This window comes from Terrapene carolina, unplaced genomic scaffold (assembly GCF_002925995.2).
Source record: "Terrapene carolina triunguis isolate 2854851 unplaced genomic scaffold, T_m_triunguis-2.0 Scaffold629, whole genome shotgun sequence".
Taxonomy (NCBI): Eukaryota; Metazoa; Chordata; order Testudines; family Emydidae; genus Terrapene; species Terrapene triunguis.
In genome coordinates, this window is record NW_020664980.1 from 5,039,348 (window position 1) to 5,060,806 (window position 21,459).

Sequence of the window (21,459 nt, forward strand, 5' to 3'; positions counted from 1 at the left end):
CCAGCCCAATTTGCACTGTAATCCCACCAGCCCGCACAAACATCAGACCAGGTCAGTACCTGATATGTCTACACTGTGATTAAAAAACCCACGGAACCGAATCTTAGAGCCTGGATCAGCTGACTCGGGCTTGCAGGGCTCAGGCCGCAGGGCTATTAAATTGCAGTGTCTATGTTCGGACTTGGGCTAGATCCTGGCTCTCAGAGCTTGGGCTCCAATTTTGTAACCCCGCAGCCTGAGCTTCATGAGTCTAAGTCAACTGACCTAGGCCAACCATGCCGCGGGCCTTTCTAGTGCAGTGTAGACATACCCTAAAAGATCTTCAAGCTACTAGCAGGAAAACATATTAGTGATTTAGAAGGAGGTGCTTTTCCCCTTGAGTCAGTAATGAATTGATGTCCAAGCCTGGTGTTGGGGGAGCTGTCTACTTGCAGGTGCAGTCTTTAATGGTAAAATGGTCTGGATCTCTGCTTTATCCAAAAGACCCCAGGGTACTTTTTGTGATAGCTGGGATGATAATCCTAGCATCCTGCCAAAATTTCAACTCAAGTAATTACATTCTGCCACCCTACATTTTCTGTTTTCAAATGAATAAGATATTCTTCACTTTCTGTCCTAAAGAGATGACTAGTTGACTTGTGCTGTTATAACAACTGCTGTATTCAGTGTTGCATGGAATGACCCCCTGTACATTTCCTGTTATGCACCAGTTCATGGAAAATATTGGATAAAGTTGCCAAGCATTAGCATGAACCTGGAGCCATTCATGGATCGGGTTCTAAAAAATGGATTGAAATCTAGTTTTCATCTCTTCGGGAGTAATTATTTTATTTTTTAAAATGTCATTCCTGCGCAGTGGAATTCAAGAGGCGCTGGAGCACAAAAGTTATGTTTAGAAGCAAGCGTCGCACGTGTTTTCTTTCTATGTAACTCATTTAAATACACACATTTCACATTCCAGTCACACTTTACAGACATTAACATTTACTTTTAAAAGTTAAGCTACTAGAATTAGAACTCAGGAGTTCTTGGCTCCCATGCCTTTGCTTAAATCACTGGACTCCCTCTTTCACAGTGACTAATGAAACATACACCGCCCCAGTACTACATGAAACATACACCGGGTATTGCTGATATAACAAGAGAAAGAATGGAATCCCAGGATTTCCCACTTCTTAGAGGTCATATGTAATCTGTGCTCCTTTATGAAAACAATTTGGTTGAAATATGCTGAATGTAAAATTTTCACTCATACCCCATTGATTATATTTAGGGCCAGAGTCTCAACTGATGTCAATAGAGCTGGGCTGATTTACTTCAGGTTCAATGGGGTTACACTGGTTTACACCAGTTGAGGATCCCATACATAGTCTCTAAAGCCAGGGGTGTAACCAGGGTGGAGTGAGCGGGGTAGCTGCCCAGACTGAAAGCCGTGGGGGTGGGGAAATGGGGCAGAGAAATGAAGGGGAAAAACCAGTAGGGAGTGCAAATATGCTTGCTCGCCCGGGGTGCTAAAATGCCTAGTTACGGCTCTGTCTAAATCTGTAATCATCATTCTCTATGGCTGTGTTTCAAATGTTTGTTTTTCTCTCCAGGATCATCTACCTACACATGAAATGTGCTAAATACAATAAAATGTGCTGAGTCACAAGCAAGGAGACTTAATCTGAATTATTTTCCTGGAGGAGCTGGTTGTCCGTAGATATGGCTTCCTATGGGAATGAGATAGAACGATGGAACCTCAAGCAAGCTGGCAGAATTGCAGAACTGTTGGAGCCAGTGGCCTCACCTGATTATGGAAACAGGCTCTCGCCACTTAAATCCATCAGCAGCATAGACCACCTCTTAGACTCTGCTTACAGCTCTTTCTCTGGTGGCTCAAACGTTCCAGAATATCATTCTCCATCATATTATAATGAAAACTATTGTCTGCCCTTAGAGCAATTGCCATATATGGACTCGGAATATGTAAGAGGAATTTATAATCCTAATGCAATAAACTCTGATCCTAAACCCACACATCAGCACAAGTCACTGGAGCGGAGTAGTCATCACAACTCTGACAATACTGGGCTCAGTGGACAATACAGAAGCACTCCTACCCATGGGACTTTATATCAGCCACCATCACCTCTGGCTTTACCCCCTCATCCACCATCACCACCAGCACGACTTCATAGCTATAAAGCTACCAGAAATTTTGAAAATACAAGAGGGAAATCTAATTCTGGAAATCATTTTGACCATAGTGTGCAACTAGCTACTTGTGCTCAGGATATTAGCAATGTCCTTCTCCCCTCTGATTCAGGGACAAACTGGGTATCCAGGTCGAAGAATGAGGGGCTAATGACCGAGGAAAACGAAGAGAGGGATCCATCCCAAGATGGCACAAAGCAAAACAAGCCTCATGTTTTCATCAGACCCTCGTCTATTATTTTTCAAGAATATTTAAAATCTGATTCTTTGGCTAAGACCCCAGATCTTTTCTGTACTCAGAATTCAGTCCAAGCTTATAAAATTCCTGAGGAGATGACCTCTAAGTCCTCTCATTCACTGCATACCAACCTCAGTGCTGTTAATGATACACAAGAGAACAAACAGTATCTTTTTGCCTGTGGTGTACACAAACCACCCTTTAGAGAAGCAGATTTGCAAAGCAGAGTCTCAGAATCCAGCCAACAAAAGGGACAGTTTCCCTGCATTCAGTGCCCAGGCTGGACTGAAGAGTATTCAAGCTTGGATCAGGATGTATTGGAGAGTAGTGCAGGCTTAAAATACATGGACAGTTCTCTTCCAAGTGAAGATGTGTCGGAGAAACTGAACAGCTCTGAGGACAAGAATTGGTGCTCCGGCTCCAAAGAAGAAAACAGGAATGATGTTTGGGAACTACTTCCCAATCAACATATCAAAATGCAGAAATCACCACTGTCCGACTGCTTGGATGGTATAGAAACAGAGCCTACTCACCATGGGGAATTGGATTTTGGAAATAAGCAATTTTCTGATAGTGCTGACCAAACATCTTATTACAGACCAAACGATGACTCCCCATCCCAATTTCTAAATGGACTCCAGAGAGAAACACAAGCTAACAATAGCGGTCCTGACCTTAGCATGAACCCAAAGGAAGAGGACATCCTAAATCCTGTTCATCATAGAAAACACCAACTTGAATTTCAAAAGAAGCTTGAAAGGCAGCCTCAGGATGATTCTGCCAGTGAAAAGATAAACAGGCAGACAACTCCTCTCCTTTATTACCTTTCTGGTGGGAAAAACACCAACATTCTGAGTCACAAAAATCACACTCAGCAAGATGAGGACTCGGGGAGTTTGCCTAAGACCTCTCCAAGGAGCAATCGCCCTGTTTCTGCACAACCTATAGAGATACAAAGAGAAATTAACCAGCTTCAAAAGAACAAACACCATCTTCAGTGCACAGGGGATGATACCATTAATGAGACTGGTGATGTAATTCTGGGGAGCTCTGCTTCATCAGTGGATGAGAGTTTCAAGAATGATTACAGGGAAAAACTTAAAGTTGCTCAAAGAAAGGTCCTGAGAGAAACATCTTTCAAAAGAAAGGATTTACAGATGAGTTTGCCCATAAGGCTGAAGCAGAAACCCTCCAAAAGACCTTCAATTGATCATCTCAGATCGTTGTCCTTATCCAGTGCAAATGAGGATGCTAAATTGATTCCTCCTCCCAAGTCTCTGGAAAACAGCAGCAAAGATGAAGAAACAAAGAGGCCACAAGCTGCTCGAATAGGAGGAAGAAAAAGGATAACAGAAGAACAAAAGAAATTGTGCTATTCTGAACCCGAGAAGCTCAATAAACTGGACGATCAGCAAGATCAGGGTGTACCATGGAGGGAAGAAAGCACAGGGGTCAGGTCGGATGAAATTAATGAACAAGATGCAATGGCAGGCAGAAGAAAGATTCTGGAAAACCGAGGGAGTGCGCTTGCCAGTTCCAATCTCTCCAAGACCGAGTTGAAGCAAATCCAGCATACTGCACTTATTGAATACATGGAACGAAAGATTGCACAAAGGCCCGCTAGTGCTCTGCAGAAACCGCCCCTGCAGAAGAGGCCTTCCAATGCTAAGAGGCTTCCCGAGGGCAAGACTTCCAACGCAGATATTAGCAGAAAGACCCAAAATAATGAGGTAATCTGCCAATTTCTCTCTCCAGAAAGAATTCCAGAACCCTCCCCTGCTTTAATTGCCACAGGGATCTGGACCAGTAGACACAGTGCTAGTTCTTCTGCTACTGAGGCAGTACATTCAAAACCCAAGTCTGCTGCCAGGGAAACAGACGGAAACTGCACCGGCAAATGTGCTTCAGCTGAAAATCTCCTTCCATCAGGGGCTTCTGCATCCAGCAAAGATCGAGAACGATCAAAATCATCTCCTTCTCCTGCATGGGTAAGAAATATATTACGAGGTAATTTACAGTTTTGGGCCAGACTGTGAACCCTTTGCTTATACTGGTGAGTAGTTGCTCACATGAGTAGACCCATTGCTCACCAATGGAAGTAAGGAATTAATAATCTGACCCTTAGTGAGCTATAGCCTGTTCTTGTAACCCGGAAGAAAAAAATGAGGATGCTATGTTTGTTATTCTATAGGAAACATCACAGTTGTTTGCAAACCGTATGTGCATACCTCCCTTGGAGTTTGGTTGGAGGAATAGATTAGAAGAGAGAACATACAATTAATTGTTTGGAGTTCTAAAAGCAATCCTACCAAAAATGTTTTAAAATATTATGTTTAATTAATGACAATAATGGTTGTTAATTAATGGCATGCATAGTGCTTTGCAGACAAACTGTAGATTTTCATTTTTTAATGGAAAACAAATTGCTAATAAGTATGCCTGGAGGTTGAAAACTTAAGTGCATTGCCATAGATAAAAGCTTTTACATGCTAAGTATTACATACTCTTTCAGGGACAAACAAACAGGACAGGTAGAAATTCATCTGAAAACTCCACAAGGATAGATTTCTGGATTTTGAGCCTGATTTGACCATTCGGAGAGGAATTTGGGTGGGCTGCCAAGGAGGTGGGGGGTAGTCTGCAAACCAGTATCCCAAGTATCCATGAGGAAACCAGAAGAAACTTTTTTCTCCCGGGTAAGTCTTTTGAGGGAACACCTTTTAAGTGGTTTTTGGCCTGAAAAGCAAAGCCATATAGAAATCCATGGGTTTCAGTTGACAGAATTAGTGCAAATATTTTATATATGTATGTATTTATTTATGTTTGTCTGTCTATTTTGGCTCTTATGAAGTCTTTCTTCCCATACCTGAGTTTCACTTTTGACTTTTTTAATTGAACCCAGATTTTCAAAGTAAAACTCAGCAGAAACCACTGAGCTTTGTCTAGTTATACATTGCAACTGTGCATCCTTCCCAATTTTCTCAAATCTCACACTCAGCCACTTTAAAAAACGGAAAATAGCTAAACAGATACTTTTGGATAGTTACCCTGATGAAATTAGATTTCCTGCTTTTCTCAGGTAGAAGAAATCCATGGACACTGCAGACTGGCACAGGATGAATATGTGTTCATCACTGTTTATTTAGCAATCTGTTTTATAGGACTGAGATTTCTGTTTCCTAGGTTGGTTGCTCTCCATTTGGTAGAAGAGAGAGAACCTTCCATGGATCCATCTCTTCTCATAATACAACTTCCCACACACTACTTAGATCTCAAAATTACTCATTCTGGGATAGCAAGAAGGTCTCTAGGCTACTTATGGTACCACAATTAGGAAAATAAAACAGTGGTTCTCATCTGATACCTCAGATACTGTCGTGAAGAGCATGTGATGTAGATATTTACATATATAGAACAAAACTGCTTGGCTACCAACAGTCAGCTCACCACACACCATAAAAGACTACAATGCTGAGTCTTTATGAGTGGTTCCTTTTGCCCTTGCTCTTGACACAACAGCCTTGAGTTTAAATAATACGATGATGTGGCTTCTGGCAAACGCTAACACTTTAGACGCCTGCTAGAACAGGTAAAATTGGCCATTTGCTTTATTTCCTACATGCTCAGTGAACATTGACCCAGTGTCAGGGCAGAAATATGCACCTTTCAGTGCCAGAATTTGGAGGACAATGTATGTCAATATTTCTGTAAAAGAAAGATAAGGAAAATAAACAGAGGCAAAGGGGAAAGAGAAGAGAGAGTCTTTTCCCCCATTAGCGTCTTCTAGCTAATGGAACTGCCACTGAGATAAGAAACTCTCACCAAAGATGCCTATTTTCAGAACTGTAGACAAGCAAAGGTAGAGTCAATATTTTGCTCCTGTATTGCTAATATTCACCTGCCATGCTGATAGACAATCTATTTGATCATTCAACCTCATGTTCCCATGGCTGTAGCTTTGAATTTTTCAAACCGTGAGCATGTTAGAGCTTAGCCTTGTGAAGAGTAACCCAGAACAATACCTGTGAAGGCCATGAATGTCTGGGTTACTTCTGGGTTGGAGGATAGACTAGATTCTCTGATAAGCAGAGGGGATCGATACACAGTTGAGAAGAACCTATAGATAATTAGTCTAGTATGTGCCTAATTGACTGCCTCCTAGCCTGGAAAAACCCATCTATTTTGGATAGTTTAGGGATAATAGAATAAATTTGATTATGATGTATCTGTCTGTAGGATACCACTCACTGTAGTATCCAAGTGCCAGTAATAACCACTATTATACATTGGGATGAGTTGGACAACTCACTAGAAGTCCCTTCCAGTCCAAAAGATTCTATGATTCAGCAACCATGAAACACATTATTGACTATCTAGGCTTCATTAGATTGTGGGACAGGGTTGAACACTGTGTAAAATGTCTCTACTTAGGCATGTAAAATGTACTTTCCTTGATACTTCTCCTGTCATGGAGAAGTGCTGATAAAATCCCAATTTTGTCTGTAAATCTAGGAGTCTTAACAAACATATTTTTCTAAGGGGAAAAAAACTGATGCTAACTTGGGAGAGAATGATGGGAATTACATAACTGAAAGGAAACAAACACTTAAAATGCTTAGTAAACTGCTACCTGAGCTATTGTTGAGTTTCCACCTTAGTAGGCGTGGGGAGGTGCTGAGTACACAAAAGCAATAAAAATTTGACAATGCTGCTCAAGTTAAGTCTTCTGCATTTTCAGGACCTTCATAGATGTACAACTTTCCCGGCATCATCAATTCAAGGTTGTGAAAACTATCCCATCATCCCCAGGTAAGGTTGTGAGAACTACTCCACCCTCCCCAGATGAACATTGCTTTAGAAATGTTTTCAAACACTAGTGGGCAACTACATTCACTGTTTCTTTGCAATACAGTAAATTCAATGTGATGTTAATTTTTATGCCCTACAGTGTGATTGATTCCTAACTGAAATCTGTTGTTTCCTAATTTTTTTGGAAGTACAGGTCCTGCCAATGTTGGAAACAAACATGTGCTAGCTAGCAACAACAGTGTTTAAACACAGTTGTTGCTAGCAGGGTTTGAGAACTGTTTCCCTGACAAGCATGCACAAGGATCAGGAAGGTGTTATTAAACCATGCTTTAGCCTAATCCCCACCCAGATAGCCACATGGCTACTAACAAACATGTTTAATCTGTCGTCTCTCTTATGGCTTTGTTACAGAATTCTAGTTTAGTTCTCAGGCATAAAATAGAATTTAAAAAAAACCTGGTCATATGGCCCTTGTCTACAATGAGGGTTTTTTTGTTTGTTTGTTTGTTTTTGTGAACACCTCTCACCATTGCTGTAGAACCAGTGCAGCTCTACTAGTGCTAACAACTGTTGAGAATGCTAGGGTAGCTCAGAGCAGGGTAGGATGCTCCTCCTGCTATTTACAGCCATAGAGATGCACCAGTGCTAAAGCAACAGTGGGAGAATTTGTGAAAATCCTGAATGTAGACAGCCACTCTGTTAGACAAGAGCTGGTAAAACCCTGCTCCCATCAGCCATGTTTAGATACAGCTGTTTCTAGCATGGCTTCAGTCCTAGTGTGGACAGGGCCTAAGTAGAGAGACTTCTCATTAAGTCACCTGTGAAGTAGTCTGATATATGAATCCAGGAACTTCCATAGCCCCTCAGACTGACACTGGTACCATATAATTCACAGCGCTTCAACTGAAACCTAACACATCAACTCGAGGAGGCTCTCCAATACAAATAAAATGCAGTGTTGCATTTTCAGCGAGGAAGCGCTGTCATATTAGGGTGAATATTCCCAAAAGAAATGGAGAGCATCATCATGGCCTTAATAATTGCCAAAGTGGGGGGAAATCTACCTCAAAACTTGTAAATGTAGAGTCTGATCCTGAGAGGTGTGGAGTACCTGCAATTCCCATTTGAAGCCAGTGGGGTTGTAGGCCCTCAGCACTTCTTGGGCCCAAAATGTACAAAATACTATTTAGAGATTTTAATCTTTTATAAAGATCACAGAGGAAATCATGCTTAGTTCAGAGACAAAAGGACTGGAGACATTAAAAGCACTGCTTATTTTCAAAGCATTTCCCTTATACACCTCTGCCCCGATATAACGCGACCCGATATAACACGAATTCGGATATAATGCGGGAAAGCAGTGCTCCAGGGGGGCGGGGGGGGGGGGGGGGCTGTGCACTCCGGTGGATCAAAGCAAGTTTGATATAACGTGGTTTCACCTATAATGCGGTAAGATTTTTTTGGCTCCCGAGGACAGCGTTATATGAAGGTAGAGGTATATTAGCTATTCCTCACAACACCTCTGAGGTACAGAAGTGATGTTCTCTCTGTTTTATAAGTGGGGAAACCAAAGCACAGAGGTGATTAGACTTAGCCAATGCTTCAAAAGGAGTCAGTGGCAGAGGAATCTGGAGTTTAATTCCACAACTCTGTGCTCTTCCCTCCGTTCTATACTACCCCTCAGTCTGAGGTTTTTTAGTGGAGGTTGTGAGGGATCACAATGCCTCCCTGAATCACAAGGGTGCTGTGGGGATCAGTTAGTTAATATCTGTACAGCACTTTAGAGATGCAAAGTGTTATGCACATGCCAAATTGTTGTTATTGGCTAATCCCGAGGTCCTAATCCAGCTTTCAATCTGTCCTAACCTCGTTATGGGGAGTTTTATATGAGTAAAAACTGAGTGAAAACCAAGTAAGGACCACAGGATTTAGCCCTTTATTATGCATCTGACCGTAGGGAAATAGACTTCAGAACAGCTGTCTTTATTCTGCTTTCTATTTACCCTTCTTTTATTTAGCCTTTGTGCTGCCTACGTGGCGACAGCTGAAATAATGATATCTTATTTCCAAACTACAAAGATCCAAAGGGGAGGGACAGGGGTTGCTTTTTTAGAAATGTTGGTTAAAGGCAGCAACTCTGTGCTTTTGCCACCAGGGACTGCTGTAGCAGCGCAGAAAAGGCAGTGTTGCCTGGGAGCCTGCTCTGAAATGCTGAGTCACTTCCAACCTCCACATGATGTCAGTTCGCCAGGCATAATACAGCCATTGCCCCACAGAGCTGCATCTGCCATCTAAAGGCTTTTACCTGAAGAGAGATCACTTCAGGGCCTGCTCCTGAGAGGTGTGGAGCTTTAGTGGGAGTCACAGGGGCTCAGCACTTCTCTGGTTCTTCTCAGTGACCCTACAATCCCACATCCTTAGAATAGGGTTATTTATTCCCCAAATCAGTTTCTTTCCTTTTAGGTAGCTTTAAAAATCATTTTTGCCTCTTTGTGGAACAAAAAAAAAAAAAAAGGAGTAAAATGTACAATAAAATATGCATGAAAAGGGCTGGAACTCTTTACGGTAAAAGACTCCATATTGCAAACCACCATAGCTTCGGTTCTTTTCTCACTTGAGTGCATTGCTCCACCATCTGATCTCTGCCAAAAACTGCACCTAAAGGGTAGGCCAGACCTGTCCACAGAAGAACAACATAGAGATCCTGTCAGAATGCTTAAAGCATGGAGTTTGTTTATATATATATATATTTTTTTTAAATAAATATTTACATAGAAAAGTTGCTAGTATTTTAACCCCGTATCGCTTGCCCAGAAGAATTGGGAGAGGAACAATCAATTCTTGCTTCAACAAAAAAAATGACACCCATTGTTTTGGCCATTCTAAGTAGTGGGGCTGCTTGATACAGGGTAGCCTTCTCAGCAGGCCTTCAGTGGTCTGTCTGAGATTCCTGATTCAGGTGGAGCAGCTTCACGTTAGCAGGTCGTTTTTGATGCAACTAGAAGTGTGGGTGAGTCCATGTATGGTCAGAAACATTTCACAGGTGACCTCTTAATACAGGGCAAGTGAATATGGGAGAGAAGGGAAATCCAGTAGGGACCGATTTTGCTGGCTATTAATGCAGGTGACTGTAAGTTCAGGTTTCATTGTACTACATTTATGGAGGAAGCCATAGCCTCCTACTGTACAATAATCTCTCCCTCTACCTCCCAACTCACCAAGTTCTGCTACTGTGCAACATAATACAGTAGCTGTGTTCCGCTGAACTCTGGTGGCAAATCCAAACCTGTCAGTGAAATTGGTGCAGATTTACTATGTTTGGATATTAATCGCTCCAAAAGATGGGAGCAGAGTATCTTGCAGGCCTCACATATGTGCCTTTACTATTGGTTGGAGAGTTCCAGTTGTCCCAATGTGTGTATTGTGTTAATGCAACACCAGCCCTGCTGGCAAGAAGGATCTCGTTCCCCCAGACAGGAACTGGCTAACTTCAAGGCATTTATCCAGAAGTTACCCAGGTTCTGGTAACCATTCTATTTTGTAATCCCATTTGAAGTTGTTTCTTCCCCATTATTGTTACCCATTACCTACCACTTTCTCCTCGTAATAACTACAGTTGCTGCATTTACCCTGCAGTCCAGGTCTCACTCTGGCATTTTGTCGGTCAGGCCCAAGAAGTCTCTGACATGTCTACAGTGCTTTTCTTAGGGCTTGTCTCCACAGAGACTTAGTGCACGGTAACCCAGGCTGTGAAAATACAGTGCACTAGTCTACTACATCAAAGTGCATGGTGGAATTTTCACTGTGTGCCAGCAGGGTCCACATAGCTGTAAATTTACACCCCAACTTGCTGTGTGCAAGTCTCCGTGTAAACACACCCATAGGTTGTGGACAAAAGGGATGTAGTAATTGTGCCATCCCGTCATGATGCTGTCTCAATATGAGATCATGCTGAGTCATAATACAACAGCATCACACTGATACAATGCCATGACTCAAACTTGACAATACAACGTCAGGCTGTCACTATTTTGTGGCACACTCTTCAACCCTGATTGACAAAATGATTTTTCCAGCAGTTGAATATCATTGGTGGGCCTAGACTACAAGTACTGGCTTTAGGTCATGTGAGGTTTGTATTTTACCTGCACTAAATACTTCCATATAATAAATAAAATGCCTCCAAATGGTGGTGTTAGTAATTAGCTAATGTGAAATATGATTTGAAACTTTTTAGCTTTCTAGCAAAGAATGAAGTCGAGTTGGCAGAGGAAAAAGACTGTGTGAGAGATGAAAAGCAGCGAGTCTGCACAGCCAGAGGAAGGGGAAAGTCTATGGAAGAAATTGGAATTTCAGAAACTGTAAGACTTTCATTGTTGAGCCAAAGCACAGATCAGCTTCATCACATGAAAAGCCTGCACATCTTGCCAGTGCCTGGACTTGAACGTGGTAAAAACAGCTCAGCTGCAAACCATCAAAGTGATCTGCACAGCACCAAGTCTGTATCAGGAAATCTGCCCAGACAAACAAATACTGAAGACCTTGTGGGGCTCAAGAGATCAGATACAACGGTCCAAAAACTTGAAAGGCTTCCTAGCACAACAAAGCCCTATGGCATTTCCTTAAGTACTGAAAATCTATCCCCATGGTGTGTATCCTCCCTGGGCACATTGCAATCTCCACTACTACATTCAGAGTCTCCTCTTCACTCTCCACTGCCCCTGTCTTCTGTGGAAGAAGACAATGTTTTCTTCAATGACTCCGTCACTAATGGCTTAGAAATAACGTCAAAGCCTTCTTGTCTCTATGGACAAAGTGATACTTTAGTTTCAAGGACAGACATGCCAGAATCTCTCCTGACAGTATTGTCTTTGCAAGTTGCCTTGGAGGGAAAGCAAAGTAAAGCAGAACAAAAAGCCAGGTAACCTTTCTATTCCTGAATTATTGCTTTGTGTGCATAATTTGACATGTGATCTTCAAAATAATCACAGGTACAATACCATACCAAGCAGAAAGGCATAGAGATATTGCCTCCTGTCCTATCTCTACAGTCTTCCTCCATACTACCTCTTCATAAGACTCCATTCAGTTATCATAGATTTTTAGATAGAGGAAAAAATAGTCACTGTGAAAAAGCCACTGTATATAATAAACTCATTAAGAAATCTGAATGGCCAGAAATCCAGATAGTTTGGCCATTTACACACTTACTAATTTGTGCAATAATGCAACCATGAATTTGGTAATTGCATGTGCAAATATCGTGATCACGTGGATGTGCAATAACATGCATACACAAAACAAGCACCGTAATTGCACAAGCAAACTGGCTGCATAAACTACACCGGTTTTGTGTGTTCATCCGTGCACTTAAGTTGTTACAAAATCTGGATTTAAAGGGTACTTAAAAAGATGGCTGTGGTTATTCTATATAGCAAATGCAGTAGGACTAAAATGATTTATTCCCTATAGTCAGTAGCCTCTGCCATCAAAGCTTCTGTTTGAAGTGCTGCATCAAAGCCCAAAACTTTAGGAGGAAACCAGCACAAAAGGAGAAGCCTTGACTCCTGAGACAACTGACTGAATGGATTAAATAAATGTTTCACTTTTATCTCTAAAACAAGTGTTACCCCCCCCCCCAACCTCTCCCCCGCAGCTGAATATACCAGGGTTGTTGCCTCCTGATCGCCTCCTCGTGGCCAGCAGAGGCTCCACTGCAGCTTACCTCTGGTTTCCCTCTTCAGTCCCCTTAAGACTCCCACACAGTCTTTTTTGTGACTAACACCCTCCCCCCCCCGCCCCCCCAGGCTGAGGTTTAGTATATAATAGAGTTCAAAATAATCCTCAAAATAAAGCCCAGCTCCCCAACCCAAACATTTATACTCCGCTCTGGCCCTTCTACCACACAGAGCTCTTTTCCTATTATATCCCACTCTGCCCCTCATGAAGTCCTCATTCTTGGCCCTTCTCAGCAGGAGCACAGCCTTCTGGCCCTGGATTCCTTCTTCTGTCAGCATCTCCCCTGTTCTGAGGGAGAAGGCAGCATATATACTGCCCGCTTTCAGAGAGCTCCTCCTAGTTGGCTGGGAGAGAGGGGAGCCCTGCCCCACCTACGCCACAGGGCTCCTGGTCCGAGGGCCTTAAAGGGACAGTGTCCTGGGTTTTTCCTCCCATCCAACTATTAATTCCCCATTACTGCTTTGACCATTTCCTGAGTCATTGTTTCTGGAACAGGGTTTTCTTGCCCCTTTCAGGTTTAAAGGGCCAGCATGCTCCGCTACACTGAACAATTTCCCCTTTGCCTAATGCCTTCTGCTTCCATATCTGTATTCAGCCCATTTAAAAAGAGAAAAATATTAAATGGTCAGCTGTTATGCCTCTCTTTTAATAAAGAATTAGAATTAGAAAATGAGTGTCGTTTGTGAAGAACAGATTGAGGGAGTGGCTACCTAAACTCAGGTGATACTTCTTGGGTTATGCCCAGGGGTGAAAGTAACTTAAAGGACTTACCGGTACACCGGAGTCCTGAGCGGGGGCGTGGCCTCAGCCAGAAGAGGCGGGGCCTTTCAAGATTTAAAGGCCCTGGGGCTCCGGCTGTGGCAAATTAAAGGGCCCGGGGCTCCAGCCACCGCGGAGCTCCAGGCCCTTTAAATCCCTGCCGGAGCTCAGGCGGCACTTTAAAGGGCCCGGAGCTCCCCGCAGCGGCTGGAGCCCTGGGCCCTTTAAATCACCGCCGCGGAAGCCGGTCCAGTCTGGCACAGCGTACTGGCTCTTGCTGGTATACCATACTGGACCGGACCGGCTTACTTTCACCTCTGATTATGCCCAAATAAATCTGTTAGTCTTTAAGGTGCCACGAGGACTCCTTGTTGTTTTTGCTGATACAGACTAACACAGCTACCCCTCTGAAACCATTTTCCTGGGTGAGAGGGCACTTGCTGTAGAAATAAACAGAAGGTACACAGTAAAGTTTCTTCCATTCACAATATTGTAGCTGGGTCACAAAAACTGTTTTGGAGAAAATACTTGGGGGCTGGGGAGAGGTTCCCTTCACTACAGAGGGCAAAGTCTAATCCTGATTTTCTGAACTCTGGTGAATCAAATCTCTGGATAAGTTCAGTTATGTCTCTTGAGGCTGCACTGTTTGAAGCGCCATTCCTCAACTACAGGAGCAGATCTCCATTGCCAGTCAGTTCCTGTGACGTTTAGGAGCTGAGCAAAGCAACTGCACTACAGAGCCTAAGAGGTCAGCAGGAATTTAGCTCCAACCCTGTGGGGCTGGGTACTCAGCTGAACAGCAGCTCTCAGATATTTAAATATCAAGTTTTACAGAGCTTTCAGATTTCACAAAGACATTAGTAAAATTGGGGGTGTTTTACCTGCGCCTGTGAAACTATTATGAATGGACCAAATTTCTAGCTGATGACATGTAGTGAGAACAAAGCAACAAAAGTGCGCTGATGGAAAAACCATACTCAGCTAAATGCATCATCAATGTATCCGATGGGAATGTACACCCTCGTTGAGCTCCTAAGGAAGGTGGGGAATGGGGTTGGATGTGTGGTACAGAGAGGAGACAACCCCTTCTTCTCCACCTCCTTAACCCTCATATTAGGGGAGGGCAATGGAGTCCCAGTAATGGTGCTGGGACAAGGTTAAAGGAGTTGTGGGGGCTGACAGCAGCCCTCCACCAGGTGGTACAAAGAAAAAATGACCTGCACTGGACAAGTTATTGCAGATGGTTCCCAGGTGTGTTGCTCAATAAAGTTGTGCCCTAGTTCAACCACGTTCCTGGTATTTTGTCGGTCTTCCTGTGGCGTCTGGCACAATATGATAGCAAGCAGTGCAGCAATGGCTCTGCTTCCTTGTGTATGATGCATTCATCTCAAGGTGTCAGTGTACAATGGGGTTTTTAAATGTTTTCAAAGTAGGCGTAATTCAAAGGGATGGAGCTGGAAATGGGAGACTGCAGATTAAGTGAGGACCCCAGAAATGTGAGGGCCTGTGCAGTTGCACATTTAACACATATCTAGCATTGGCCCTGCCCTCCGGCCCACAAGCAAAGTGAGCACTTTTCACAGATTCAGAAGCTCTGAGACTTTGAAAAAGACAGCCATGAAAATATCAATGTCTTGATCTGCCAGAACTTCTGGTGGAGCGGTGAATGTCCACAGTGAATGCAACTTCTTTCTTCTTTCCTGTAGACTCCAAATTCCTGAGAAAGACGAATCCAGTCTTGGGAGTAGGAATGAGGAGAATAAAGACAGTAGTGCAGTTGTGAATTCATGTTGTCCAGATGTCAAGGAACTAACTCCTGAAATCCCTATTCTGTTCCCCAGAAGAGGAGGCAATGAAGAGACTCAGGTGGAAAAAGAATGCAGAGTAAAATCTCTGGCTGGAAATGCTTCAAAGGGAACCCCCCGTCCACAATTAGAGGCAAATGATACTGCACTTTCCCAGGAAAAAATAAATTGCCACACGGCATCATCATCTCAGTCCGAGCAAGGAGATAAAATCAGTAGTTCAGCCTTAAATGAAAAAGCAGCATACAACAGCCAGAATCGTGTCCTGCTAGAAAAGGAGACAGATTTTCCTAAAAGGAGACTGAAATCCCCTGAAGACCAGAGATATGAAGAACTTGCTATGGAGATCATTGCCAAAGACAATTCTCTGGCTGATATCCTCGTCCCTTGTCCTACTAGAAAAACTGCACTAGACCTCCTGGAGGGCCTTTTTCCTGTTAACATTTCAATGTCTGACAGATCACACAGGAATAAGGGAGCTAGAATGAGAGAAGAGGTGCAGCCTGTTCTAGAAAATGAGTAAGTAGTTTGAGATTACATATTCCTTCCTGTCTCAATGTCTATTTGTCTCATGCATTCACTGGAGCTAAGAATACCCGGGGATCCTGTTTTCTAAACCAGCAACAAATTCTGTGGCCCATCTTCTGGTTGGCACACCAAGAAATGTCTAAGGAAATAGTAAAAAAGAGAGGTAGGATTCTGACTGGGAAATAGGGCCCTGAATAGCTATGCTAGTGCCCTGGTTGGATTTCTTTTGTGTATCACATGCAATGTGCCAGACTGGAAATGTTTTCATAAGAGATCCCAAAGTAGTTCTGGAGTTATTAGAAGGGAACATGATCATTCTTGGCTGTCAGAAATCTTATGCTCAAGATATTTTCAAAGGTTAGACACATCCCTGCTTGGGGGGGAAAAATGATTCTGGCTAGTCTAGAAACGTGAATAGGAACCACATTGTTCATGAACTAGGCTGTAAACATTTGTTAACATATTTATTTTCTGCTTCAGTAGCAGGAAAAGTATTGACGGTCCAACAGAACCATGTTCTGAAGCTGAACACAGTGCAGGTCACAGTACAGAAGATCCCAGTTCTAACATGAACCAAATCCTGATTAAGAACGGAGATGGCTCAAGTGACCTTGATGATATCACTTCCAAGAAAGTAGGTATATGAATGTGAAAAGGACTGTGTGGGTTTCTTTACAGTAACTAAGATATCATCATAAATTTGGTATGTAGAGGAAAGCGCTTTTATCAACATACTTTCACACAATATCATTACTTCAAAGTGCGTTGAGACTTTCTGGGCCAAATTCATCTTTATTATAGCTCCATTTAAAGTCCTGATGAATTTGGTATATTGATTGTAACTGGTGTTGTCTAAATTCTGTCCTGTTTTATTCATCTGCCAAAGACATCCACTGTGGGAGTGATCAGGGATAGACTCTGAGCTGAACGCTTCCTTGCAAAACTAGCTTCTGTGCACTAACTGATTCACAATTGTACAGTATTTGAGACCAGATCTGAACCCTAAATTGATGACATCTGGCAGTCTAAGTGAAAGATGATCTTTACATTCAGAGAACTGGCAGCAGTTTCTGTTGATAGCATCGCCCTATTGGCTTTCACATGTGTAGAGAGAAAGAGATAAGCTTAGACTATAATTACTAAAGTAGAAATACTGTGCTTCTTTAAAAATAACCCACATCACTCTTCAAAAGAATTAAGCTTGTTAGTTGTAGAAACATGGCCAAATTAATTATAATCTGCCTACTTACAATTCTTCCTACAGTGGATGTGGTGGTATTCTTCCCTCCGCACTGTTTAGCGGCTGCTCCCTTCTATGTCAGAGTTGGCTGCATTTCAGTGAAAAGTGGTGTGATCCTTCTCCCACTCTCATCTCTGAGCCTTCTTTCATGCTGCCCACTATGCATGGAACACCCTCCCCAAATCTGTTCACCAACCTACCTCCCTTGCCTCATTCAAATCCCCCCCATAGAATTCAGTTCTGTTATGCTGACAACAGGAAGTGAGTTGAATTAGCTTTTAATGGAACCATCACACTGTCCGTGTCTTACTGAGTAACCACATGATCTTAATACTATAACCCTTCTCCTCCTCCTCCTCCCCCTTCCTTTTTTTGCCTGTTAATTACCCTTGCCAGGTATGTTATGGAAACTCTTTGACTTTACTGAGGCAACTACCAGACATTGACTCTTGGGGGTGAAAATAATAATAATATAGTTTATAAAGTCATTGGAACTTGTTTGTAACTGTCTTTTGTACAGGCTTGAAAGTATTAAAAAAAAAAGTTTAAAATCTGGAGGAGGCAATCTGTGGAAAAAACCAGTGTCTGTAAGCAGTTTGGATTCTGGGAGTTAGTAACAAAGTTTCCAATTTTTTTTATTTCCCCTGCAGAAGGAACTTATTTTTAGCATCCAATCAAAACTGCACACCCTCTGGGAAGAAAGGGAACTTGTCCTATCCGAAACCAAGGAGTATGCTCTGCGTGGCAAAGAGCTAGAGGCAATGGTACAAGATGTCTGCAAGCCCAATGAATATGAGCGCTACCTGATGTTCGTTGGTGATCTGGAAAAGGTAGTGAGCCTGCTGCTCTGTTTGTCCAGCCGCCTCGCTCGCGTCCAAAATGCCATGAGGAAAATCAATGAGAATACAGAGGCTGAGGAGAAGGTGAGTCACAAGAGGTTTGGAGATTTAGCTGCTTTATTTCTTTCACACTTATCTTCCAAGCTAGACCTTCACTGGACCCATTTCTCTGTCTCTGAACTGTAGAGTTCTGCATAAAATTAGACCCAGATCTGAACCCTGGCTGGCTTTGCCAGTAGTAGTTAATAATTAGCGTGGTGTATTTCCATAGCAGAAAAAGCGTGAGCTTCACACGAACGATAATTGCTCAGTGGATGAAAAATTAGGCTTCTGCCTTCAGCAGGAGTGCAAGGTGGTAATAGGAGCAGGTAAGCACTGTGTAGATGCTGAACTGTAGTTGTGGCTTTTGAAACTGTCAGTATATGGGACTGATGATCTGGGAAGCCACTTAAACGTCTCCTGTTGGTGTAGAACAAAAACCTGTATTCCAGATATTTTCCACTGAGGATCATTTCTTCTGAGTTTGGAAAGCCTATTTAACACAATGGCCTTGTCTTCACTGGGGGGAGGGGGGGAAGTGTGTTCCTAACTGGAGGTGAAATCCCCCAAAGTCTTTAACTCAACCTTCTAACTCATGCGAACGCCACAAATTGCCTTGTCTTCAATAGGAATTTAACTTGTTAGCTAACTCGAGTTAGGAACACTGCTTTTTTTCCATAGCGCAGACAAAGCCATTATGTCCTAAGAATGATTCTTTTTTCTGCTGTCCTTGTTATATAAGACATGCCCCTTTCCACAATACCACCCACCACCCACATTGCTGATTCCCAAATGAGGAACAAGTTGAGGACAGAGTTCCTCTGTGATCTTAACCCCATGAGCAGCGCTGCTCCTTTTCTGCAGAGCTTTGTATTCTTGTGGATCGTTTTCCTTTACGTTATCAAATGCATATAATCAATCCAAATTCAGAAACTCACCACCAGAATCTTACCATGTGATGCCTCCTGGAGATTCAGGAGCAGTCTGCCCTGGAGTTGAGCTCATGGTAGCAAAAGTGGTTTTAGACAATATTTTAAACTGGTTTTGGCTAATACAGTTTAAAACAAGGCGACGCCTGGCCTCTACTCTTCAGCCAAAGCACATTTAAGCTGTTAGCTGAACTGGTTGTAGATGTTCCCAGCGAACAGTTAATTTCTAGTGGGGTAGTTCCCCTAAACCAGCTACACTGAGAGCTCTTCACATTAGTTAGGGTACTTTACTCAGGACTTTGGATAAAGTGCTCTAAAGCCTTGTCTATGTTATGGAATTTTGACAAAAATCTCCAATCATTCAGCTGCACAAGCTTTAGCAACATTGGGAGCCCTCACCTCTCAGGCTCAAACAGCCCTGTTTAGCATGGAGTTGATTAGACTTGTTCTGAGCAGGTTTAATTGATATGGTACTGAAAACTGAGAACTTCCCACATTGCTAACCTTACTAAAACCAGTCCAGCTGAACTTGTGTTAGCAATGGTGGGAAATGTTAAAATTCCCTAATGTAGGCCAGGCTTAAGCAAATTAATATAAACTGTTTTAAAAGCCACCCTCGCTTAGTAGCTACTCTTGTTTAGCAGGTTACTGTCTTCCAGGTACACTAATATTATAGTTTATTCTTTTATATAGTTTATTATTAGTAATACTAATTTGTTATGCACTGACACTATGTTTGGCTCTGTTCAGGCCACAAATAAAAACACTTTATGCCCTAAAGGTTTTGCAATCTACACAAGACAGATGCAGGGTAGACAGGACATACTGAGATGATTAGGATTTTAAATATATTATTATTACTACCTTTGACTTGCTTCCTGTGGACAACATGAAAGAAGTGAATCTTGATGGGAATTGCCAGCCACCTTTACCTTGCAAGCCACAAGGGAAAGTACTTCAGTCTAGGAGAAGCCATCCAGAATCTAAAGCCACAAGGGGAAGTAATTACATTTAATACACTGTGGCTCCTGAATGAAGATCTAGAGTCTGTCAGAAATTATTGGTTTTCATGGTGTATGCTGCTTTTGCTTTTTCCCTACTAGCAATCATTAAATGAGCGGCACAACCTCCTGTCTAGACAGCGGGAAGATGCAAAAGATCTGAAAGAAAACCTGGATCGCAGGGAAAGAGTGGTTTCTGGTATCCTTTCCAAATACCTGACTGACGAGCAACTCCAGGACTACAAACACTTTGTTCAAGTGAAGACCTCTTTACTGATTGAACAGAAAGACCTTGAGGAGCAGATTAAATTTCTCGAGGAGCAGCTGGAGAGCCTAGAGAAGAGCATCCTGCTCTGATGCACAGCAACAGGCCACCCGCTTTCAGGAATGGAGGAACTGGGCATTGTGTTGGAACTCCGTACATATTCACTGCATTGCTGCTAAGACATGAACATGGATCAGTTTGATGAATTCCTATTAGTATCACAGTGTTGATAAGTGCTTAGATGGTCTAGGGACATGTTGGAAGGGTTTTTCCTCTTTGGATGAGCTGAATGACAAAATCTTACAGCATGTAGCAGATTGCATCTTGAAAATGACTGATGAGACGTGTCACCCTTATTAATTTGACATTTTCCCTTCTCCCTGTCATCTGCCCGTCTGTTTCCAGACTGACATCATCTCAATAAAAGAATCATAAAAATATTTTCTCTTTGTGGGTGGGTTGAATATTCAAAATAAGAAATGATGTGGGTGTTTGAATTGTGAATTAAACAGAGGATAAACAACTCCAAAGCACAATGCCATGGGCCACTTAGTGAAACTCCTCTGACAGTGTAATGATAGCTGTCCCCAGTTAATACCTAGGAGTGACATGTAATAATGGAACATATTGTCACGGGAATAACACTGAGCTCTTTTCATCAGCAATAATTCCCATGGCCTTTTGTGACTCTGCAGCTATAGAATGCAATGGCTATTCCATCTGAATCTGGGTGAGATGTTCAACAGAAAACTCATGAGGACTGCAGGAAGAGCTGTGGGCATGGGTTCCCGCAGGCCACAGAGAAGTATTTAGTGGTGAAGTTGACATAAAGGGATGCTCTCAAAGATGGTAAATCCAAAAATTGCATCTACACTAGCCATCTGCAAAGTCCAGGCAATGCTTCCTAGGTGACTATTTTTCAAATTATTGCTACACGGTTTGTTTGTTTTTCTTCACTTAGTGCCAGTCACCCAGCATTATTATGGACCCTGCCATGAAAAACCACTGTGTTGTGATACAAAGTGGTTGAATTTTGAAGAGTTTTTGTAAACCATGAGTTTAAAAAAAAAAA

The 21,459-nt window shown here is 42.5% G+C and overlaps 1 protein-coding gene across 2 annotated transcripts in view; it reads left to right on the forward strand.

Moving 5' to 3' along the window:
* Positions 1-21,447, forward strand: part of SHROOM1 (shroom family member 1) — a 72,414-nt gene extending 50,967 nt beyond the window's left edge. The window contains exons 3-9 of one of the 2 annotated variants that reach the window (XM_024209036.3): positions 1,596-4,422; positions 7,173-7,243; positions 11,481-12,164; positions 15,448-16,065; positions 16,555-16,708; positions 17,965-18,237; positions 20,225-21,447. In XM_024209036.3, coding sequence (XP_024064804.1) covers positions 1,705-4,422; positions 7,173-7,243; positions 11,481-12,164; positions 15,448-16,065; positions 16,555-16,708; positions 17,965-18,237; positions 20,225-20,479 — 4,773 coding nt within the window. In that variant the 5' untranslated portion in view covers positions 1,596-1,704 and the 3' untranslated portion in view covers positions 20,480-21,447. The remainder of the gene's footprint in view (positions 1-1,595; positions 4,423-7,172; positions 7,244-11,480; positions 12,165-15,447; positions 16,066-16,554; positions 16,709-17,964; positions 18,238-20,224) is intronic. The other variant, XM_024209038.3, reaches the window with a different exon arrangement.
* The last annotated feature ends 12 nt before the right edge of the window (positions 21,448-21,459 follow it).